The sequence below is a fragment of the Syngnathus scovelli genome, chromosome 10 (genome assembly GCF_024217435.2).
Source record: "Syngnathus scovelli strain Florida chromosome 10, RoL_Ssco_1.2, whole genome shotgun sequence".
Lineage (NCBI taxonomy): Eukaryota > Metazoa > Chordata > Actinopteri > Syngnathiformes > Syngnathidae > Syngnathus > Syngnathus scovelli.
Genome location: NC_090856.1, coordinates 12,842,327 through 12,867,387, shown reverse-complemented (window position 1 = coordinate 12,867,387; position 25,061 = coordinate 12,842,327). Strand labels below are relative to the sequence as shown.

Genomic DNA, 25,061 nt, shown 5'->3' with positions numbered 1-25,061 from the left:
AATGTCATCGTAATCCAAATGTGCCAGTGACGTCCGTCGACAGATGCTGTTGACCCTGTCATATCACAACCAAGATGGCGTTCAAAGGTCAATTGTCCCCAGGGAGGTCGCAAAAGCGCTTCCTAGAGGGGGTCCAATGCGTGATGCCGCGTGTGGCCAGCAGCTAACCCAGAATGGGCAAACTACGGCCCGCGGGCCACATCCGGCCCACGGGGCCGTTTAATCCGGCCCGCCAAACCTGAATAAATTGCAAATGGGTCTTCTTTTAGTGAGGAACGTTTTGCGATACTTAGCGCCAACTATCGGACAGGAGGGACATAGCAGTCACTGCGTGTCACTTCATCCACAAAAACGTGGCGCCGTTGCCGTGACGTCACATCGGTCATCGGAAATGGCACCTACCGTCCCGTGTTGCAAATATCAACGTGACGCCGCCTAGAAGCCACAAGCAAAATGTGCCTTGTGGCTGTCAGACGTGGTTTCATCTTGTGGCCAAATAAAGGGGTGAGAGTCAAACCTTCATTCAAATCTTGGGGAAAAAAATACAACTTCACTGTGGCTTTTTGCACACTGGTATTGTGCACACAATGTGGTCAATCAGGGATGCGGTGAAGACGGCGACGTTTGTCTTGACCAATGAAATACTGTGCTATCAACGATCACGTGGCGCTCTTGCACAGTATTGCTGTGTAATAAGTAGACGCATAGGAGGAGACACTCCATCTATTGGACAAAAAAGACGCATCCAAAGGCGAGACAGCCATGAGCCAATCCGAAAGCAGCGTGGCGTCGCCTTGTCAATGTCGATACTACATGCCAATCCTTATCAAAATCACGGACATGCGCTCCCTGCTTGCGTTCAGTCAAAAGCTGCCGGCCAGGTGGAGCGGCGCCATCTAGACGACGACACGCAACCGAGGCGAGGCCTGACTTGCCGTGTGCCATAGACATCCTGCTTTTGGGCGAGTAGACAAGATGAAGCGAGGTGAGTGGGGCCGCGGGCGCCGGGTGGCATGACCCGACAATCTGCGGGCGGGGCCTCAAAGCTTCACTGTCCTCACTCTTCCTGCATAGCCATGTACTCGATGGAGATCAAAGTGGACCGAGACAAGACCATGGGGGAAACGCGAGTCCTGTCCTTACACACCAAGCTTCCTGTCGACTGCTCTCACGGAGGGGTCAAAGTTTACAAGGATGAACAGAAAGGTGATGTTGTGCTGCATGTTGTGCGTCGTGAAGATGCGTCGCAGAGGCGGGAGGAAGCACAAGTTTCAAGTTGGCGGGCTCACTCGTCAAACACGACGCATTTGCACTTGTGCCCCCTAGTGGTCCATGATGTCAATGGCCAGGACGGCATCCATCTGCTCTGCGCCGCCGAGGTAGAAGAGCTCATCCTCAAAGCCGAGCAGGCGGCCGACAAGGTGGCCGAGCAGGAGGCCGTGTGGCAGGCCGAGCAGGTGGCCATGCGGGAGGCCGAGCAGGCGGCTGACACGGCGGCCATGCAGGCGGCCGAGCAGGATGCCGAGCGGGTGACCAACAAGGCGGCCGAGCGGGCGACCCACCAGGCGGCGATAGCATTACTTCCCAAGTCACGCCAGAGCCAGGGAATCACAATGGTGAGCGGAGGCGAGGCAGTCCTGGTTTACCAGTGTGAGCTAGACCAAAACCCTGGTCTGCAGGTCAGCATGGAGGCGGAGCGCATCCCGATCCGCCAGGGGAACACGTCACCCTCGGGAGGCAGGGCGTAGCCCGAGGCGGCGGAGCCCCCGCCAACTCAGTCGGGGAGAAAAAAGCCTGCATGTGCTGCAGTGCGATGTGAGCCTGCAGGGGGCGCCACATAAACAACAGCTCGTCATTTCCGGAGAGTGGGGGTGGGGCAAATATGGCCCCCACAGGTTGCGGCATTTATAGCTTGGAAATGATAAAATTTCCGGAAGGTGGGGCAAATTTTTTTTAATGCTGTTAATAAATGCATTTGTTTTCGAAAAGCTTTTTTTAAATATCCGTACTTTACTACTTTTATGCAATGACCTTTATATGTCATTCCTATTACTTCACACATTCCTATTACTTCGCCTGCCCCCCCCCCCCCCCCTTCCCTTGGTCAGAACCCAATTCGGTCCGCCAGTCAAAAAGTTTGCCCACCCCAAACAAACTACATTTGTTGCACATAATGCGAGAGGTTTTGTTAGAGATTTGCTCACTCCAACTTATTTTGCAAGAACCACACGGGAGAGAAGCAAGTCCTTTTTGACACCTGCAGGTGGAGAGTCCATTCGTCGCTGTGTGTGCAGCGATGATCGAATGGAGGTCTGGACTCTCCCTCCTGCAAGGGCATATTTATTAGGAGAAACAGAGTGGGGGTGAGAGTGGACAGGTTTGGTGAACCCCCGGCCTCTGGTCAAATCAGAGCAGGGGGTGTTTTACGATGTTGTGGGAAACAGAACAACTTTGATTGCTTCCTCTGCAGCTGGTCAATCGAGCAGAGAATGCAACCACTTTATTTTACTGCGTTGTGAGAGCAAGACAAGATTGGTTAATCATTATAGTCTACATTCTAACATAATCCTACGATAAAGATAACCTGGAAAACCCTAACATCTCCCTCCTGTTTTATCATATGATTATGTCACCCCAAACAACAAAGACAAGTAAAAAGAAAAACACATATATAAGTATAATTGTTAGAGTTGTGCACACTCCAACTTATTTTGCAAGAACCAAACAGGAGACAAGTAAGTCCTCTTAAGCACCTGCAGGTGGAGAGTCCATTCGTCGCTGTCTGAACAGCGATGATCGAATGAAGTCTGACTCAGGCCTCTTGCAGGAGCATTTTTATTGAGAGAAACAGAGTGGGGGTATGAGTGGGCTGAATAGAAAACCCTTGTCCTCTAGTCTAAACATCTCAGGGGATGTTTTACGATCTTGTGATAAGGAGGACAAGGTAAGGTATTTATTACCTGTTGCATTCCAACATAATCCTATGATAAAGATAACCTGGAAAACCCTAACATCTCCCTCCTGTTTTATCATATGATTATGCTACCCCAAACAACAAAGACAAGTAAGAAAAAAAACATATATATGTATAATGAAGAAAGAAGAATAGGAAAAATAAAAACAACAAACAATGATAGCAACACTTTCCAGTGAAGATGAGGCATTACCTCAATACCCCAGATCAAACTTATTGTGTAAGCGAAAAACCTGCTGGCCAGATGTTATTAGCAGGAAAATTCTTACACGGCCCCTGTGCCACAGGCGACCAGAATGCTATCAATAAAAAATAAAAAGAAAAACACAGAAACAGCACATCATTGTATCCATCACTTGCGAAGCATTTTCGATGGTCAAATCATCAAGTTTCTGTAAAACATGCTCAACAGAACAGCATCTACGCAATCCACGTCTCATTATCATTATCACATCTGTCACGTCTAAGAAGTTGTATATGTGCTCGCGTTTTCGTCAACTGCTGATGTTCTAGTCTGTAGGTGAGGTCTGTCACACACACTGGTGCACACACTCGTGTCCAGTTGGCAGGCAGCATCGGACAATTCTCGTGACCACAAAACCATGATCCGTACTGAACAGGCACGTGCACTCATAGGATGCAGGTGAGGCAGTGCCTCTGAACTTCTGAATGAAGTAGGTCCCGTCCGATGGTGCAGCCATGTTGGTAGTAGAGCCCTTACACCTTGAAAACGGCTCTCTCATCCTGGCACACAGCGGTGATGTCCAAAGCTCCCATCCAGTTTCCTCCTGGAGAGCAGTCGTCGTTAATGCATTTGTGAGTCCTGCAACCTTGGATGCAACATGTGTAGTCAGCAAGACTTGGAATGGTCCCTCCCGTCGTGGCTGGCCCAGTTCCTTCTTTTGATGACCTCGATGTAGACCCAGTCTCCTGGATTGATGGGGTTGTCGACCTGTGAGGAGGAAAGATCAAGCGGCAGTAAATTTGTCTTTGACACAGTTTGAGCGTCCTGATCATATAATCTGCCAAGGACTGCTCTTCATCTGTTGTTTGCAACTCTCGTAGTCAACCATTCAACTGGCAAATAGGAATGTTTGCGGGAAGAGTTTGAACACTTCCTAATGATTCCCTTTAACCAAAAACTATTTATGACAATTGTCTTGTTAACTGTCGCCTTGTGACTCCTATGCATGATTGTGTGAATGTCAAAAATTGAACGTACCTAACTTTCTGACCATCCAACCTCCACTGTGGAACAAAAAACCTTACTATTGTATTGAGTAGGTACATTAAGCAACCTAGCTTCCTCCTGACTGCCAAATGTCCTGTTCTAAAATTTATATAACTCGACCTCTACGTTTTAAGCTTGATGAGCCAAAATATCTGATCTTGCTCTTGTTTCCTACCGTTTTAGCCTATTTGTTTTATCCAAATCCGTTCAATCTCTGATTATAATGCTTTTCTCTGTAGCCCTACGTATTTTTCAAATTTTTATTTATTTATTTATCAAATCTCCTCAGTTCTGTCAAACTCAGTGCACAATGAACCTCCCTTCCACTTTGAACCAAGCTCCACCAAATTTGGTAACGCCAAGGAGTGCGATTTGGTTGTCGGACACTCCAAGTCCATTTCTTTTTGCCGCACTTCACCCTCTCACGTTGGTGTTCTTTGGCTGTTGCTTCAGAGCGACCCCATCCATCACTCTTGAATGAGTCCATTGTTCAAATGAGTCAATTTTCATCATTGTGAGTTCCTCCGTTTTTCACTGTTTTTTCCGTCCCCGAGGATGTTGTATTTCCTCCGGAGTGTACTTGTCCTCCTCCAAGCACAACAGCAGTCTTTTCTTGTCCTTCGCCAAAGGTCAAAGGTGCTTCAGAGCCAGGCACCATTTTGTAGTTGTTCACGGCTGCAGGCGAAGACTCGGATTGGGTTTCAGGGGCCCTGACACTGAGAATGACAGGCTGGGACGTCAAACTTGTAAGACCATCTCCAAATGTAGCTGCTTCCATCAATTTGCTGGTAACATTTATTTACCAAACTTCAAATTCTCCTAATAATAGCGGTCTCGTTTTTATATCGTAAATCCTGCAACTCATCCTATTTTTGAGCTACATTTTATCTATAGTTCCAATTTAATCGGACAGTATGTTGTCTTCAGTATCATTATTGAAAATCAACTCATTGAGGTCTGCTTTCCACATCAAGCCCTGATCTGTATGTCTTGACCTCTCACATGTTATTGTCATGCTTGCTCAAAAATGTGACTTAGAGTATGGTGCTGTGAATTCTCAATCTCCCCAATGAAATTGGATCCCACCTCGTAGTTCTTATCGTTCTCATGTTCCTGTTAGCCTGCAATTGTCCAAATCAAAAATGTTTTCTTTTAACTGTCTTTCTTTTGAACCTCTAAATCTCTCGTGTTGCTAACCTATCTACACCAGAACAAGAAAATTACCACAATATAACACCAAATGTATTCAAAAATTCATTGTCATAAAGTGTTGTATTATTACTATCTTCCACTATCTGTCCTACTCACTCCCCCCTTTTTAGGCTTGGCAACGCCCATGCCTCACACCTTGACAAACGTTTTGGGAGAATGCGTTCTTTACTACATACGATTCCATCATCATTTAATTTGACTTTCTTTCCAAAATGCTTCTCAATTTCTCAGTTCACACATCTTCTACATGTGTTACTGGTTCTCCAGTTTTTCTCTAGTTAATTATCAATCCAAAAGCTATGTGTTTCTTTCTAACATTCAACCTGCTCAAAATCACTCTTTCATCAAAGTCGCTCTACTAATTTTCTATAGTAGTCGCCAACGACTTCAACCATTCAACCTTTCATTCAGGCAATCATTCATCAATGCTCATCATATGCATCTCACACAGTCTCCAAAAAGGAGTCTTCCCATCACATTGGTCCCAATTCATCCAAGCTCACTACACAACATTCATATATCATTTTCAACTCAGGTTTCCTGGTAGAACAATCCACCGATTCAAAAAAGACTTAACTAAAACAAACAACTGGCAAATTAATCTAAATTTTTTCTTTGTTTTTAAATTTGAAGAACTCAATCTCTCAGATTTAGCTTGCATTTAGAATTTTGCATAATGTTATAACACAACCAATCAATTATTCCTATTAAATGTAGCATTGCAAAATCTTAAATTCACAATTTAGCTTCTCCCAATTCCTGTAAGCATGTTCTGTTGTTTTGTTAACTCCGAATTTCTCATGAGGGCTTGACACTAACATGCACTAGTGTGGATTAGTTTCTGCTCGCAAACAGATTTCTCTCTTTTTCTTTCATTTTTATCTGTCAAAATTGTTTCTGTTCTGCTGTGTAAATTGAATAGACAACAGTCTAACAAATTTCTTTATACTAAAAGTTTAGCCAAAGTTCATCATTTTAACATATACGCACACACATGCACAGCTCTCGCGTGCGGAAGGTAGTTCCCAGCACCAATGATTCGTCACAGGCTGGCCATTTCCTGTGGTTGATCATGAGCTGGTCCCTCCCATGCACACGAGGACAGCACATTCTAATTTTATTTATTTATCTTCTAGAAGCAAGTTGCATTTCTTTACCACTTGATTTGCATATTTTAACTTAAGTGTAACACAATTTGATCCCTATTCATTTGTAATTGGGCCTACAAACAGCATTGTCATACTTCTTGTGTGGACAGGGGCTCTAACAATCTAAAAAGATTTTTGATAACCTGACAATGACATGTTTTGCTGTCATATGGGAGAGGTTTCAGATCTTTTAAATTTTCGATACATGATTTGCATAGGACCGGAAACTCCTCTTGCCCCTTGCTTGAGCCGCGGCTTGAGCTGCGGCCTTGCACCTGCTCACAGGGGCCTTATTGTCTCCTGGTCTGACAAACACTTGTGACCGCATCAGTTTTCATCTTTCTAGCTTTTGTCTCTTGAATTCGTTCTCATCTCTTTGTGAAGATTTCAACCACACTCTAGCACTTCTACCACTTCTTCCACATTTCAAATTTCCCTGTACTCCATACATTTTCTTCCACTTCAGCATGTATTGCATACAATTAAGAAATCTACTTGCCATGAACTTCTCGTTTTAAAGAAGAGCAGAGCAAGAGATTTACCGTTCTTATTTCCCATCTTAATTTTAGTAGTTTAAGGTTTTACAATTTTTTTTTTCAAATTTTTTTTTTTTCTTTGAGGATCCTCAATGCAGGTTTAAATTGACTTTCCAACAGATTACTAGCCTGTTTTATTGCCGTGGATCAACGCTAGAACTGCTTTTTAGTCAATTTATCCTACCAGTCACACACTCAATCACACTAACTCCAGCGCTTTTTTAGGCCTCATGGCTCGGACAAACCAAAGCCGTATCTCATAGCTCGGACAAACCAAAGCCGTATCTCATGGCTCGGATAAACCAAAGCCGTATCTCATAGCTCGGATAAACCAAAGCCGTATCTCATGGCTCGGACAAACCAAAGCCGTATCTCATAGCTCGGACAAACCAAAGCCGTATCTCATAGCTCGGACAAACCAAAGCCGTATCTTTAGCGCTTTAACTTACTTGTCCCCTGGTTCGTTGCACCGCCGGATCCCATCAATCCACCTCTGTCAGACGAAGGCAGACCTAAGATGCTGGCCCAGCGAAGAATTCTCTTCCCAGGACTTTCTTTTCCAGGTCCTCCTAATGGACGCTGGCTTGTCGACAATGCAGCACGTCCTCCTTCGCCGGTCAGATGGTGGGTATGAGGATCCCGGGTTTCGGCACCAAAATGTTAGAGTTGTGCACACTCCAACTTATTTTGCAAGAACCAAACAGGAGACAAGTAAGTCCTCTTAAGCACCTGCAGGTGGAGAGTCCATTAGTCGCTGTCTGAACAGCGATGATCGAATGAAGTCTGACTCAGGCCTCTTGCAGGAGCATTTTTATTGAGAGAAACAGAGTGGGGGTATGAGTGGGCTGAATAGAAAACCCTTGTCCTCTAGTCTAAACATCTCAGGGGATGTTTTACGATCTTGTGATAAGGAGGACAAGGTAAGGTATTTATTACCTGTTGCATTCCAACATAATCCTATGATAAAGATAACCTGGAAAACCCTAACAATAATGAAGAAAGAAGAATAGTAAAAATAAAAAACAACAAACAATGATAGCAACACTTTCCAGTGAAGATGAGGTATTACCTTAATACCCCAGATCAAACTTATTGTGTAAGCGAAAAACCTGCTACCCAGATGTTATTAGCAGGAAAATTCTTACACGGCCCCTCTGCCTTAGGCGACCAGAATGCTATCAATAAAAAAATAAAAAGAAAAACACAGAAACAGTACATCATTGTATCCATCACTTGCGAAGCATTTTCGATGGTCAAATCATCATGTTTCTGTAAAACATGCTCAACAGAACAGCATCTACGCAATCCACGCTTCATTATCGTCATCACATCCGTCATCTCTAAGAAGTTGTATATGCACTTGGGCTACAGTAGAGGACACAAACTTCGTCACAGCAGGCTTCAAACATGGGATAACGCAGGTCGTAAACAAGCACAACACCACCTTGTGCTGCCGTCAACAAGTCCAGAACCATCCTGTTTTGCAAGACCATCAGTCTAATAGCCTGAATCTCTCTATTTTGTCCATCGTTGACTTGCAGTGAGAGATTCACAAAGGATTGAAAACGATAGTTCAGTGTCTCGATGAAGAGCGATAGTTTACCGACCCCAATCTGAGGAAAGAGCGCAAGGACAACTTTGTCTCCGACGGACCATACTTAATGGACATCTGGAACGTTCGCACCCCAGACAGGGTCATGAGGGTCAAAGGTTGCAACTGCCCTGCGTTGACGTCTAGAAGAGTTGTGTGCTCCTGTTAGCTGATGATGTCGTATCCTGTAGGTGTGGTCTGTAACCCACACTGGTGCACACACTCCTGTCCAGTTGGCGGGCAGCATCGGATAAACCTTGTGACCACAAAGCCACCAGCCATTCTGTATGAAGTATGTTCCGTTCGATGGTGTAGCCATGTTGGTTGGCGAGCCCTTACACCTGAAATGGCTCTCTTATCTTGACACTCATCAGTGATGTTCAAAGCTACCATCCAGTTTCCTCCTGGAGAGCAGTCGTCGTTAATGCAGACGTGGGTCTTGTTACCTTGGATGTAACACGTGTAATTTACTCCAGCTGGTCTCTCTGTGTAGGCCACTTGTGGTATTGTTCGTCCTTTAACAGTCACATTGAGATTTGTCCAGAATAGCTGATCACAGGCACCATCAGCAAGTCCAGGGCGGTAAGGGTCGGCATCCTTGACTGCGACGGCACGGTGCTGATATCCAACTCCTCCCATGGATGCCATACATTTTGCTTCAGTGACATTCATTGCTCTGGCCTCCAAGCGAACTTGCGTGGAGGAAGGGGGGAGTTTCAAACACACATAGCACCCCTCCTGTGTGTGAGCTCTCACAGTGAACCTGACATACCGGTACCAAGTGTTGGTTTCGTATGGGTTTCTGGGGTCCCATGACCAGTCCTCAAAGTTCTCATCATGTGACCATCGTTTACCACGGGCAACATTGTCATTTGGTCTGTTCAGATGAGTCAATAGACCATAGCACGCTCCAACCACAACGCAGCAGAGGATCCATCTGGCATATGGAGCCCCGTTGCTACTAGGATGGCAGAGACACCGGGACATCCCCTCGCCTAGTGGAGTGGGGATCGAGGAATTCTTCACCAACATTGAGACGCCTTCCCCACCACTCCGAATTAGGGGTCCAGCACTCTCTGCAACTTGCAGTGGCTGAGGTGAATCCAGCTGGGCCGTTGAGAAATCTTTACCGCCGTGGGAGTAGCAAGCAAAACTTGAAACGGTCCCTCCCACCGTGGGCTGGCCCAGTTCTTTCTTTTGATGACCTTGATGTAGACCCAGTCTCCCGGATTGATAGGGTTGTCCATCTGTGAGGGGGAGAGATCAGGCGGCAGTAAATTTGCATTGGACACATCTTTCAGTTTGAGCGTCCTGATTAGATAATCTGCCAAGGTCTGTTCTTCATCTGCTTTTTGCAACTCTTGTAGTCAATTTTATTGCCCTTTTTGAAATAGGCAGATAGGAGTGTTTGCAGGAAGAGTTTCAGCTCTTCCTAATGATTCCTCCGAACCAAAGACCATTTATGACAGGGGCTATCCCATTTATTGCCTCCTGTTTTAAAGGAGACTCTCTAGTCTTGGTTGGATTTGGGCTGGGGGAACGGATGTTAAATCCTGTAGCAAATGGTTCCTTTGATCAGTCAAACAAATGTTGATTAGCCAGGGAAGCGCATAACCGCGGGCCCTTCCAAACACATACACCACTTCCTCATAGCTTCTTTAGTCATTTTTCAATAATCTTCCAATTGTTTACAGCAAAACTTTGAAAAGCTTGAGAACATTTTAACTTAATGGTATGACGCCACATGTGTTAGAGAATCCATATATCATAAAGTGTTGTATTTTTACTATCTTTCACTATCTGTCCTACTCCCCCCTCCTTCTGAGGCTTGGCAACGCCCATGCCTCACCCCTTGACAAACTTTTTGGGAGAATGTGTTCTTTCCTACATATGATTCTGTCATCATTTAATTTGACTGTCTTTCCAAAACGCTTCTCAATTTCCCAGTTCACACATCTTCTGCATGTGTTACTGGTTCTCCAGTTTTTTCTCTAGTTAATTGTCAATCCAAAAGCACCTTTTTTTTTTCTTCCAATTAGCATTCAACTTACTCAAAAGCACACTTTCTTCAAAGTCGCTCTACTAATTTTCCATAGTAGTCTCCAACAACTTCAACCATTCAACCTGTATTTTCTTTTCATTCAGGCTATCATTCATCAATGTTCATTTGCATCTCACACACAGTCTCCAAAAAGGAGTCTTTCTATCACATTGGTCCCAATTCATCCAAGCTCACCACACAACACATATACCATTTTCAACTCAACGTTCCTGATAGAACAATCCACCAATCCCAAAAAAACTCAACACAAAAAAACTGTTGGCAAATTATTCAGAATCTTTCTTTGTTTCTAAATTCAAAGAACTCATTTGCTCAGATTTAGCTCGCATATAGAAGTTTGTATAATCTTATAACACAATCAATCCTATTAAATGTAGCATTACAATGTCTTAAATTCACAATTTTGCTTCTTCCAATTCCTGAAAGCATGTTCTGTCGTTTTTTATTTATTTATTTATTTATTTATTTATTTATTTATTTATTTATTTATTTATTTATTTATTTATTTATTCATTTTCTGGAATTTCTCATGAGGGCTTGACACTTAACATGCACTAGTGTGGATCAGTTTTTGCTCACAAACAGATTTCTCTCTTTTCCTCTCATTTTTATCTTTCAAAATCATTTCTGTTCTGCGGTGCAAATTGGATAGACCACAGTCTAGCAAATTTCTTTATACTAAAACTTTAGCCAATGTTCATCGTTTTAACATATACGCACACACATGCACAGCTCTCGCACGCAAAAGGTAGTTCCCAGCACCAATGATTCGTCACAGGCTGGCCATTTCCTGTGGTCGATCATGAGCTGGTCCCTCCCATGCACACGAGGACAGCACATTCTCTGGGGGGGGGATTCGTTGAACGATTCGTTTGAACGAATCTTTTGAGTGAGCTGATTCTAAAGATTCAGTTCACCTAAAATAACTGGAATGCACATCACTACTTGCTGCAGTCATTAAAATACGAGGGCGGGTCTTCGGCTAGGATTTTTTTGTTTTGTCACTCACACATTCACACCTTCACTCACACTGTCATATGTGGAAGACGAACTCAGTGTCGGCACACAAGACAAGCAAGTGTACCCCTGCACCATCAGCCACTCCTCCTCGACTAGGATTTGGCCCGGGTTAGAATTTCCATCCATCCATTTTCTTGTCCCCACAGGGGTCGCGGGCGTGCTAAAGCCTATTAGCCCAGAAGTTATTATTTTGTGTCATTTCAAATTTACCACTTTATTGTGTCCGTCATTTCCATAGATTGAAGGAACTAAACCATCAACGAAATGAAGTCTTTCGGCAAATCTTTCTCTATACTGATAAAAGATTTCTGAAACACTCCTTAACAAGCAGGACTTTGCCCACAGACGTGGGAACACTGCTTGAAAAATGAAATATGACCAGGCACTTCTTTGAGGTTCTGATGTTTTGCAATGATTTGTGTGGATTGACAACAACAAATCCAACAATGGAACATTTTGATCTCTCCACTTTGATATCCTTGAGTTGTTTGGACTACAAAATTCTCACCAAGTAATAAACAAGGCAGATTCGCAAATCCACCATGTTTTTTTTTTTTTACTCGAATTTCCATCTGGCAACACCCATTAACCTTGTTTGGTTTGGCTCGTTCAATATTGAACTCTCATCTTATGTCAGTTGACCTTATCAGCTGACTGCAGGGGGGAGGGCTGCCGCCCTCAGTTTATCTGCTGGGCTGCACATGCAAGTTAGGTCAAAAGCGAACAGTGATGTTCGAAGAACGGGCTCCCCTTTGTGCCAGCCGCTTTTTCCTCTGTGGCCATGCCACCATAGGAACTTCTCTGTTATCACCGTAGTAAGCCCTCCTTTTGTTGTTGTCAGAGTAACAGCGACACCTCTCGTGTCGCCGCGGTAATATCCTTTCTTGTCGTCTCTGAGGTAACGTTCCTCCCGTTGTCGCCCTGCTAAGCCCCCCTTTGCTGCTCTGCATTGAAATCCTGCCTGATTTGTTTGTCTTCAACGTCACCATGGACTACATTCCCTGGAGGTTGGCGTCCAAGCCTCTGTCCCCCCCGCCGCGTCCGGAAGACGAGTTCTTGGCACCCGACGGGCCGGCTCAGGTCAATATGTCACCGGACGAGGGCAGTCCTGACAGCAGCTCAGGATCCCGCTGTGGGTTTTACTCCATTGTGGAAGACCCGACGAGTCCGGAAGCAGAGCTGAATGAGGCGTGGATGCTTTCGCCTGAGCGGCAGGTTCATCTCACGACGTTGAAGGAAGGCAAGGCCTATAAAGTGCAGACTTACACTGGCAGCAACAAAACAGAGAGTCTGTTTACAGACTCGGAGGAGTCACCGTACCGAATCCAGCCAGAGAACCGCTGTCAAGTGTTTGGCGAAGAAGAAGAGAGACAACTGAGGAAGGAAATTATCCAAAAGCAGACCCCAAAGAAGAATCCAACTTTCAAGCTGAGTGAGCAGCTGAGTGTGCTCAACGAGCGGGATTGGAGTAAATCCACAAATATGCAGGCAAAAGGTTTGGCTTTGAGCCCTGTAAGACTAGAAGCCCCTCGCTCCACAATAATTGACAGGGCGCAGATCGACTTCAGTGCCGCTCGGCACCAGTTCCTCAAGCTGGAGCAGGCCGAACGCACCATCCTTAGCCACTCCCAGTCGGGCAAAACTCAAACCTCAACTGGGAATGAGCAGAGGTCAGGTCCTAGTGGCACAGTGGATGACCTGAATTTTTGGGCTGCCGAGGACGTGCGGGCAGAGGGGTGCCGTGGCTTCGTCAGCGCTAAAGACGTGTTTAATGACAGCATTCATCCGCAAGCAATGAAGAAAGGCAAGTCTGATGTTGACGACGACACCCTGATTGAGAATGAGATGCGCTCGGTTCGAGAACGTGAGGAAAACCTCCGGCGCTCAAGAGGCCTGAAGCACCATGAAGGTCTCTCACACATGGTGGGGATTCAAAGCAAGCGTGCTCAGTCACAACCAATTCCTAACAACCAGTTGCGCTTTTTTATTGAGCAGGGAAACCATGAGAGGGAAGTAAATCGGCAGGCTCCAGAACCACCGAGAGCGCTTTTACACCCAAAGGAACAGTTCCAGGAGGACCGGCAGGACCAGGAGGTCATTTTGTTTTCTTGCTGTCCTCATAGACACGCCAAAGAAACCTCCTCCTCCTCCCATGTCCGCTCGTGGACCAGAACTCTTTTTTGGCAGGAATCTACCGACCTGAAGACTAGGAAAAACAGTGTTCCAAATTTCATTGAGATGGAGATAGAAGAGGCTCAACGACGAGAGCAGGAGCTTCAGCAGTCCAGACAGTCGAGAGGGTCCTTGGAGTCCAGGGATTCTATACTGTCCAGAGGATGCAGAGAGCCCAGAAGGGAGTTCAGGGAGTCCAACCTTCACTTTGCAGTTCCTTTGTTGGCGCAGGCATCAAAGATGACCACCAAGCAGCTTTTACCCACAGAAAACTCAGGTGTGTCCCAAAGTCGTCATTCTCTCGTTGGCCTATTTCCCCTATCACAAACACAAATGCCTCCATCATTCACCACAAAGCCAATCCATGTCAGATGGCGTTGGCATTGTCGCTTCTCACTCGCGTTGGTTATCTGACTGGAGCATTCAATCATGACCTGCAAACAATTGGGAGAGACAGACCAAAGCCCTCGGCCAACCGGCTCCTCTTTTACTAATCAATAACCTGGCTAAAGACATCACACAATACTGAACCATGTGATGTCATGTGATCCTCATAGCTTCACCCCTGCCAAAAGGCCCGATGGGGGCACTGCTGAGGGACTTTGAGGAGCGACGGGAGAGACTTAGGATCGACGACAGATCCGTGAGTGCAATTCAAAAGACAGCAAGGAGAGGGTTCTCTGGCACGCCCGCCACTTACTTGCCTGTCTGCTCATTTTTTAGTACGCTGGAATCGAGCCCATCGATGACATCAACAACCAGGTGAGCACTAATGCATCCATCAGTTCATTAATCGCGTAAGCCACACATGCAGCTTGTTTTCTTAATCTGCTCACCTACGCAAGAACAGATCAGTACCTGACCTTATAAAAACACACCGTATTTTTCGGACTATAAGTCACGTTTTTTTTTCAGTTTGGGTGGGGGGGCGACTTATACTGAGGAGCGACTTATATGTGAATTTTTTCACAAATTTTCAAAATAAAAAAAAATAAAAAGTGAAACCACGATAAACGAACCGCGATGTAGCACGGGATTACTGTAATTTGAATTTCAAGTGACGTCAGCGGCGCGCCGGTTGTTTACATAAAGGACAAAGATTCGATGACGGGATGACGAAGAGCCCCACGTACTACCAAGCGGCTTTGCTTGTAAGTGACACGAAGAGTTTGAAGGATTTAATGATTTGGAGTGACACAGAAGGTTTGAAAAACTATTATGGCTTTTACGCACGCCCGGTCCTACGCTACGGATCTCTCTTTCACCTCCGTGGATGGAAGTCGGGGGCCGGCGCTCGGTCGGGTGGCTGTCCGGGAACGGTGGATGGGGCTCGGACATGGCTTTTACGCACGCCCGGTCATATTCAATGGAGCTTTCTTGCACCTCGTGGCTGGAAGTGCCACCTCTGGGGATGGAAGTCCATGCCGCCACACGCCTGGAAGTCAACGCCAGTGCTTGGAGCCGTGTGGCAGTGAACTATTTATGTTATAGTTACTATTTTATATATTTTATTTCGTGTGGCAACTTGTATGTTATCGTTACAGTTCAGTAGTTGTTGGCTCGTTGAACTCTTGTTTTGTTAAATAAAGAGCCGTTTACCAAACCACGTCTTTCCTGGTTCTTTGTTAACGCTACAATATTGTTACCGTATTTGCCGGTGTATTGGTCGACCTTTTTCGATCCAAAATCGACCGAAAAAAATCGACCTCGACTTATACACCGAGTCCTAAAATTTAACTTCGTATTCATCGCTTCAAATGTGATGGTAACCAAGGCCGTTTCTCATGCATCTCATTGTGCGTTGCACTTAGAAAATTTGAACCGGGCGGCGTGCGCGAGTGCGCGGCCCGCTGGAAGTCGAATGAGGCTCAGCGATCTCCTCCGCGGTGCTTATAAACAGCCGATCCGCTCGGCGGGGGCTATTTTCGGCCACTTGGCGCGTGCGCACGGCCTCCCGGATGTGCCGGGCGGGTGCGCGAGCTCGCCGGCCGCTGGAAGTCGAATGAGGCTCCGCGATCTCCTCCGCGGTGCTTATAAACAGCCGATCCGCTCGACGGGGGCTATTTTCGGCCACTTGGCGCGTGCGCACGACCTCCCGGATGTGCCGGGCGGGTGCGCGAGCTCGCCGGCCGCTGGAAGTCGAATGAGGCTCTGCGATCTCCTCCGCGGTGCTTATAAAGTGCCGATCCGCTCGGCTTGGAGCTATTTCCGGCCTCCCGTTGGTGCCGGGCGGCGTGCGCGAGCTCGCCGGCCGCTGGAAGTCGAATGAGGCTCCGCGATCTCCTCCGCAGTGGTTATAAACAGCCGCATGCGCACGGCCTCCCGGAATTTGAACACATTTCATCAATAAATTTCGCATATTGAATTTTGAAGTTTAATATAATGCAACAATTGAGCTCGACTTATACAAAGGATATATCATAAAATCGTAAATTTCCGTCGAATTTTAGGGGGTCGACTTATACACCGAGTCGACCTGTACACCGGCAAATACGGTATATACTAGATCTGTGGAATAACGACGAGGCTGACGTCAGCCGCGCACATGCGCCGTTGTTGACAAAGGGCGAGGAATTTGATCGATGGATTTAATGATTTGGAGTGACACAGATGGTTTGATAATATTGTTGTTTATATGATAGTTATTTGATATATACTTTATATATCGTTATATGGGTCTGTGGAATATTTAGAATATTTAGACGCCAGCGGTGCGGCGCATACGCGGCATCATTTCCATAAAGGAAATGATCCATTAAATCGATGGATTTAATGACACAGATTGTTTTATAAACGTGTTATTGATTAACTCTGAATGTTACGTCAGGCCTGTTCTCAGCTCTTCGTTTGTGTTTATGTCACGTTAGCATACCTATCGTTTAGCCTGTTGTTGCTCGTTCATGTCTTGGTGTTGTATTTTGTCGAATAAATTTCCCCGAAAAATGCGACTTATACTCCGGAGCAACTTAATATATGTTTTTATTCACGTTATTGTGCATTTTATGGCTAATGCGACGTATATTCCGGAGCAACTTTTAGTCCGAAAAATATGGTACAAGACTAGGAGCAGAAGAAAAATATACTACAAAAAGCAATACAGTCATCCCTCGCTACATCGCGGTTCATTTATCGCAATTCTAGTACATCGCGGAATTCCCCCCCCCCCCCCAAATAAAAAACAAAAAAGAATTATGGCACGAAAGTTGCCCGCACGCCAGCAGAAGGCAGGGAGTGCCCACTCAGTTGCAGTACGTACGCTTGTACCTTATTATAAAAAAGTTGTTATAATAATAAGAGTTCTAAAAACATATTTACAGTATTGTTTCTTGTTATAAAAAAATATATATACTAATAAAAGTATTCTAAAAACATATTTACAGTATGTACACTTGTACCTTGTTATAAAAAAGTGGTTAGAATAATAAGAGTTCTAAAAACATATTTACAGTATGTACCGTATTTGCCGGTGTATTGGTCGACCTTTTTCGATCCAAAATTGACCGAAAAAAATCGACCTCGACTTATACACCGAGTCATAAAATTTAACTTCGTATTCATCGCTTCAAATGTGATGGTAACCAAGGCTGTTTCTCATGCATCTCATTGTGCGTGGGTGTGCGTCCGTCAGGCTCATCAAACAGCGAGAAACTGAATCATTATAAAGCGTTCGTCGCATTAACACGCATCCTCAGCAACAATTTCAAATATTCTCACCTCAATAACGGACATCGAAAGCCAGGCAGCGACGATGACTGCTAGGGGGAAGTACTGGGTATTGAGCGAATGTGCGAGTCATCGCGCGTCAAGCAACGACAATAACTAATAATAACTACTACAATAACATTCAATCGCCATGTCTAAATGAATGTCGTTGGCACTTAGAAAATATTCGCCAAACTTGGCCAGACTTCCAGGGGAAGAGGCCGAATTTTCACTTGTTCTGGCCGACCGGAGGAACCAGCCGAGGCGGACACTTTACGGCGGTTGAGTCGTTGGCACTTAGAAAATATTCGCCAAACTTGGCCGGACTTCCAGGGGAAGAGGCCGAATTTTCACTTGTGGTGGCCGACACGGGGAACCAGCCGAGGCGGACACTTTACGGCGGTTGAGTCGTTCGCACTTTGAAAATATTTGCCAAACTTGGCCAGACTTCCAGGGGAAGAGGCCGAATTTTCACTTGTGGTGGACGACATGGGGAACCAGCCGAGGCGGACACTTTACGGTGGTTTAATTGTTGGCACTTAGAAAATATTCGCCAAACTTGGCCGGACCTCCAGGGGAAGAGGCCGAATTTTCACTTGTTCTGGCCGACATAGGGAACCAGCCGAGGCGGACTTTTTATGGCGCAAGAGCTGTTGGCACTTAGAAACTTTGAACCGGGCGGCGTGCGCGAGTGCGCGGCCCACTGGAAGTCAAATGAGGCTCCGCGATTTCATCCGCGGTGCTTATAAAGTGCCGATCCGCTCGGCCGGAGCTATTTTTGGCCACCCGGCGCGTGTGCACGGCCTCCCGGCTGTGCCGGGTGGCGTGCGCGAGCTCGCCGGCTGCTGGAAGTCGAATGAGGCTCCGTGATCTCCTCCGCGGTGCTTATAAAGTGACGATCCGCTCGGCTTGGAGCTATTTCCGGCCTCCCGCTGGTGCCGGGCGGCGTGCGCGAGCTCGCCGGCCGCTGGAAGTCGAATGAGGCTCCGCGATCTCCTCCGCGGTGCTTATAAACAGCCGCATGCGCACGGCCTCCCGGAATTTGAACACATTTCGTCAATAAATTTCGCATATTGAATTTTGAAGTTTAATATAATGCAACAATTGAGCTCGACTTATACAAAGGATATATCATAAAATCGTAAATTTCCGTCGAATTTTAGAGGGTCGACTTATACACCGAGTCGACTTATACACCGGCAAATACGGTATTCTTTGGCTACATCTACATGCTGCACACGAACACACACGTATCATATTTATATTATTTGTACATCATTTTCTGTATGTCATTTATACTATTAATATAGTATTTACATTTTTTTAGCATTTAATGTTCTAGTGATAACATATCTACTAAAATGGTTTAATATACATTTATTGATACACAAAAATTTATATCAAAACCGATGCCGTGTGGCGACAGCACTAGGTTGTTTTCAATAAAAACATGAAGAACACACGTTTGCGTCAGTCAATTTTCACTTTTAGAAAGGGTTTATTTCATTTTATTTCTTTAAGTTCACTCGCGTTGTGCCGTTGACACGAGGTGCGTTCAAAGACCGATCGTACAGACGGAACACTCAATTACTTCACCAAAAAGCAATATAGTCACGTGAGCTCTTTGCATAAACCACGATGCAAAGGAGCTCCACTTTTTGGGGAGCATTACATGCATGGAGTATATATTACAAAGGAGACCTTATACTTCATTGTGATCATCATTAATCAATTTTTATCACTCAGGTATTTTCAAAGCAACCTAATATTGTTGCATTGATTAATTTGCATTAAAAATTAAATGCTGACACTACAGCAATGTAAAAAGTGTTTATTAATGATTTGAGTGAATTGATTTGAATGAATGATTGAGAAAGAATTTCAGTTCTGAAGGCTTTATTTGTCCCAAGCAAAGTGACAGGTGGTGAGGAGGGGGAATAAAAATTGTAACAGGAACTCTATAAAAATGTCAACCCGTTAGAATAGGTACCCCCCCATCCAATTTTGAAAACGTTGAGTCTTGGACATCACCTCACTCTTTCTCTGTCTTCCTGGGGTCTGTTCAGGTAGTGTGGCAAATTTGAACAGGTTGCCCCCTTCCTAGCCAGAGCAGAGAGGGGAAAAAAAACACAATCAATTAAGTTTATGTTTAAGTGAAAATGCTTAACCCTGTTACAGCTTGTACCTGAGTTTGTGCGTGATTGAGCAAAATGAACGACTTGCTTGGAATATTGAGCCTTGCTGTTGTTGGATTTGGTTCACAATTTAGGAAGCGCACTATCCGTGCCTCACGGCAAAAGCCAGAGCCAATCATCTGTTATCCAATTTACTCCCAGCGTGTTCGTTGTCTTTTGCAATGTAAGGAAAAGACTGAGACACAGAAACAAAATTTAGACTTACACAGGTTGGTTGAGTTCAATCACAATTCTTGTTAAGAAAGCTCTGTTTTCAGGAAAGTACAATACAGCGCTGGGCCTTTCATGCGACCATGCTCAAGAGCAGAAAGTCTCCATTCAGAAAAGGCAACGTTCAAGGTTCTTTGGTCAGCTTATATTCAGTTGCACATGCCGGTGTGGGCCGAGTTTGATGGGTGATGAGTCTTTGGGGTGGGGCAAGTTCTCAGGAGAGTTTGATTCCATGGGAGTGGGTGCTGGTTCGGTGAGAGCTGGTTCCGTGGTGTTGGGTGCTGATTATGGGCGATTCGATGTGTGTGGGGGCTGTTGTTTTCCTTTTCGTCTTTCGGCCTTGGCGATCATCTTTGGCTGGGTTCTTGGCTGCCTCCCTCTGGCACCTGCTGGTTTTATCTTCAAGTGACCTTCCTGTAAACATTCTCCTCCATTCTTGCACATACACTGTCGCACCTCGTCCATTCATCATCCTTCCACTTTTGTCATTTTGTACGGACTTATGTGAAGTTTTGTGTGTGACATCATCAATTCGTTAATGTTCCCTGACTATGCAAAGTTCTTACCATGCATTTGTTTGTTTGTCACATTCTTAGTTTAATTATGCTTCCGACCGTAGTTTTCATTATTAGTTAAAACATTTTCTTTCTGTCCAGAACATTCAATAGTAATCCAAGGCTGGCGTCTAGCATTAGGCAAAATACGACGTCACATCAAGCATTAATCAAAACATAAGACATAATCAAGTACAAAACATTCTTAGACACTGTCAAACGCACCTCTCGGATTAAGGTGCCCCAGGCTTCCCAGTAACGGGTTTATTTTAGCCGGGTTCGGAGATTCGTCCGTAATCTAACCACCCGAGTTAAATTAACTCCTCCGGAATCAATCTAATTTCTGTACGACGCCAATCCCTCTCAAGTCACCCGAAGCGCGTGCCGAGTAACTCAATTCGAGGCAGGACTTCGAAGTGACCGCATCGTATTGATGGCTCCCCGCTAATGTTTGAAGTTCTTATTCGTTACGGATATTTTTTAGATGTCTTTGTTAAGACCTCAGGGATTCGTTTGTATAGCGCACCCAAGCACTAGTTTCGCCGAAGTAAATGTTAATATGGGTCCGTTCCACTTGGTCGCTCATGCAGCGAGCCGACCAACTTTTTTATTCGAAAGAGAATCGAATTAATAAAAGTGTGACAATAATAGCATTTAAGAAGAAAATTAATGCACCCTATATGATTAATTCTAACTTCGTATACGTAGATCTAGCACTTGACTGTCGGAGTTCTTCACCCCACTTAATTGCTTTGAAAAGAATAGCGACTCTCTTAAACCGAATAAAAATGTCGTGCTGTATTTAGATTTGCCCAATAATTAATTTGGAAGGCAAGTCTATTTTTTGATCGTGTCCTATTTAACTTTTGACGCGGCCCGACAAAAAGGGGAACTGGGCCGCGCCCGACGGACAATCGAAATACTTTTATCCTCCACCAACTTCACTGATTTATTTTAACCGTCATCGTTATTTTATTTAGAAGAAGTAAATTTCCAACAATTCACTTTTAACGAAATCCACTCTTCCCTTAAATATTTGCGAAAGTTATTTAATTCTCCAACTTCCTCGGAGTTACTTTTTCCGCGACCCGTCAAAAAGGGGAAGCGGGCCTGAGCCTTTCAAATAGTTAAATAACTTTCCGTTCTACACAAAACCAATAATCTGATTTAAACACTTCCTTTAATTTTATTCAGACAAAACAACTTTCGAACAGATCGAAATTCACTCGTGGCTCAGATACCTACGGAAGTTATTTAAGTCTCTAACTTGTTCGGAGTTCCTTTTTACGCGGCCCGTCTAAAAGGGGAAGCGGGCCTGAGCCTTCGGTTGCATATTCAGTACAAATCCGCGCACAACGAAGTAAGTAATATACAAAACACATTTATTGAAGAAACATGGAATAGAATTACAAATCTCAATTACTCCAGAAACTGAACAACTTCACTCACTGATACCCGTGTTAATAAAATCATTCAATCCCAGAACAATTCGATTGCAAAACACAGTTCATAAAAAAGGGAAGAGGTAAATACCAGTTGCGTGCTATTTTTGGTGGAAGCAAAGTCGAGTGATCAGTTCGATCTTGCTTCTAAAATCCAAATTAGAGAAACAGGCTGGCCACGAGGAAGCCGGCGGCCCGATGACTATTCCCCCCTCTCGCTAAAATACATAAAAACGGTCATCCTCACCAATTTCTCGTTTAAAGTTGTCCAGTCCAATTTTTAGGAGTAAATCCAAGTTAATTTCAGTCCAGTGATCCTGCGTCTCACACAAAGATCTTTGGGACTTTGGAAAAAATCTTGAAACTCCTCCGGGCCTCTTCACGTATAAGAGCTCTTTTGGGGGAAAAAGCCCTGAAGCTTCTCCAGCAGGACCTTTTATAGACCTCTCCGTCCCCCCCCCTCCCCTTTCTTTTCTCCGGTACTTTCCCTATAGGGTAAGACTGCCCAGTTTTCCCACGCCTATAGAAGGGACTGGCCAGCTTTCTCACGCCTATAGAGGGAACTGGCCAGTTTCCCACGCCCATAGAGGGAACTGGCCAGCCTCCCCACGCTTTGTTATCTGTGGCCTTCAGCCGCTGTTTCCGCCCTGACCACGCAGTACTTTCCACCAAATGCACAGCTAGTGGTAAAACCTTTCACTTCCCCTTTTCACCCTTGACCTACTTTCAAAACAATTTCGAATTGACAAATAATATTGCTTAAAGCGGTTACAGAATACATTTTTAGCCAAGCAAAGAAATAAAAATAAAAATCACATTTGTGCTTCTCCAAACAATTTGTCACGCCACTGAGAAGCCACTATTCTCAGTGACGGGTCTCTTGATCAAATTGACAAATAATATTGCTTAAAGCGGTTACAGAATACATTTTTAGCCAAGCAAAGAAATAAAAATAAAAATCACATTTGTGCTTCCATGCGTGACTCACACTCTGACACCGTGTTCCTTTTTTATATCCATTTTAACCGGTTTAGCTTATTCTGGCCCCTCTTTTGGTCTCACGTTTTGGTCTGGCGCCATCTTTTGGACAAATTTGGAATTTCAGCCCTGCCAATTTATTCCTGTGAACAATCCATATTCTACCATTTGGACCATCTCTACCCCCATGTTACACGACAACACCTTGGGCCGTGTCTGTGAATTAGAATAACATCAGGCATGCACTAAACAGTTCCTTAAGGGTTGTTATGCTATTGAGGCATATATCAACAAACATTTATTATTTCATAGTGCACAGAAATACATATCAGATCATGAAGTTATAAAAACCTACGTCATCACCATATATAAAAATGTCTAGTTACGTCTTCTTTATTGGTTTGGTGTGCAGGTATAATTATATGCTTAAAATGTTTCTTTTATTGATTTAATATGTGAATATACTTGTCTGCTTTTGTACTTTATTCAGTGAGGTTTGAGCATATCTGTTTTTGTAGCTAGGCAGGACTTTTTGTATTTCGACCCCATTCCTTCACTATCATGGTCAATATGTGTCGGCAGGTGGTGGAATCAACTCGAGTCATTCGACACAAAAGCCAACGGGCTTTGCGCTGGGAAGCGGGGCTCTTTGGCAACTAATGGAAGCACATTCAGCACCATATCCAGAACCGGGAACCCCTCAGCGGGGGCCCCCGGATCCAGATCTAGCCGTGCGTCGCTCTCAAATGTGGCCTCATCAAGTTTGTAAGGTGCGGAGGAAGGCATGGCCATGATAATGATGATGATGAAGACGACGCGGATGCTGATTCATTCGTTCTATTCCAAAGAGCACATATACTGTTTCCATGGCAGCGTGCTGAGGGTTGCATGTGCATGCGCTCCCGCATTTATGCACACGCGTCTATGCGTTTCATCTCCACCAAGACCGTTTCCATGGATACAGCATGGCAAGTCTCAAGGTCCAGGATGCAAGGCAGCGCCCCTGCAGTGCTTTTGGACTTAAACGTTGAATTGCTTTTCCGGTCTAAAAGCAGTCTATTTGACCACTTATATGGTGCCTAGACGTCTAGACTAAAACCTAGCTAAAACATGCCTACCAGTGAAAGTTTCATATAGACATCTATGCCATAGACGCGTCTATAGCATAGCATATGCATGTGATCCTTACCTTCGTGTAGTACCAGGATGTTGTGAAAATGCATGTGATTAGTGATGTTCCAGGGTGTGAAAATTTACATAGTTTTTAAAAACGTCATACTTATGTTAGCTGTAGATATAAATACACCTTTTGATAATAAAATTAACCAAAATGATGATTGAACCTTTATAAAAACATTTTTCAAACATTATCCAACCATCACAAACATTAATGTGCAATGTTTTTGATCATATCACGTTTAAAAAATGTAAAAATATACATAAAATATTAAAAGATGGGGGGCTATTTTAATAGAACAAAACTACTACGTTGCATTATAAATATGTACATACTTCTTATGTAGGACATATAAAATAAATAAAAACCTGCTCAGCCAAACACAAGGGGGAAAATAAAATAAACATCAGTTTCTTGTGGGGTTTTAATAGCACCCCTCTGCCACTCAGCGCCTGGGAGCCTGTTTTAATTTTAAAGCCATTGCTGTTCTTGTTTTATCATCCGTGGCCTCTTTGTGCGTGTCCCCAACAGCTTCTACAAAGATGAACTCAATGGACATCGGACACCACCCATTGTAGACCTTGGGATTACTCTGGAATAGAAATACGAATATAAAAAAACGACTACCTGTAAAATTGTTTTTCCTTGATGTATGTCTTGTCAGTCGCACATTTCTAACACGAAGCAATCGCACAGGAACAAGCAGACAGTTTTTTTTCCATTTACCAGTGCTAACAGAGCAGTCTTCTTGAGGGCCTTCTTTGCACAAGTCACATCACCACGCATATTGATCATTATCATCGACATTTGTGTGTAGAGTCTACATCAGAAAAAAAAAAAAAATCAACATTGAGAAC

General features: G+C 44.5%; 1 protein-coding gene across 10 annotated transcripts; it reads left to right on the top strand.

Annotated features, from left to right (window-relative positions):
- The first annotated feature begins 126 nt into the window (after window positions 1-126).
- Window positions 127-24,839, top strand: LOC125975258 (paralemmin-1). 10 transcript variants are annotated; one of them, XR_007483922.2, is made up of 6 exons: window positions 127-985; window positions 1,075-1,206; window positions 1,327-1,616; window positions 14,504-14,589; window positions 14,670-14,708; window positions 23,610-24,362. XR_007483922.2 is itself a non-coding variant. In XM_049730583.2 (5 exons), exons 1-5 carry the CDS (start codon window positions 12,762-12,764, stop codon window positions 23,685-23,687), a joined length of 1,593 nt encoding a protein of 530 aa, XP_049586540.1. In that variant the 5' UTR covers window positions 1,744-12,761; the 3' UTR covers window positions 23,688-24,362. The 10 variants fall into 10 exon arrangements, 5 of the variants coding, with proteins under 5 accessions (XP_049586574.1, XP_049586540.1, XP_049586518.1 ...); XR_007483920.2 differs by lacking the exons at window positions 14,504-14,589; window positions 14,670-14,708 and adding an exon at window positions 1,680-1,937; XR_007483918.2 differs by lacking the exons at window positions 127-985; window positions 1,075-1,206; window positions 1,327-1,616 and adding exons at window positions 1,744-14,223; window positions 24,736-24,839 and having other exon boundaries at window positions 23,610-23,797.
- The last annotated feature ends 222 nt before the right edge of the window (window positions 24,840-25,061 follow it).

Coding starts and splice junctions, on each gene's coding strand:
- LOC125975258 (XM_049730561.2), top strand. CDS start 12,762: ATGGACTACATTCCCTGGAGGTTGGCGTCCAAGCCTCTGTCCCCCCCG. Junction 14,224..14,503: donor TTTACCCACAGAAAACTCAG/GTGTGTCCCAAA, acceptor TGATCCTCATAG/CTTCACCCCTGCCAAAAGGC. Junction 14,590..14,669: donor TTAGGATCGACGACAGATCC/GTGAGTGCAATT, acceptor CTCATTTTTTAG/TACGCTGGAATCGAGCCCAT.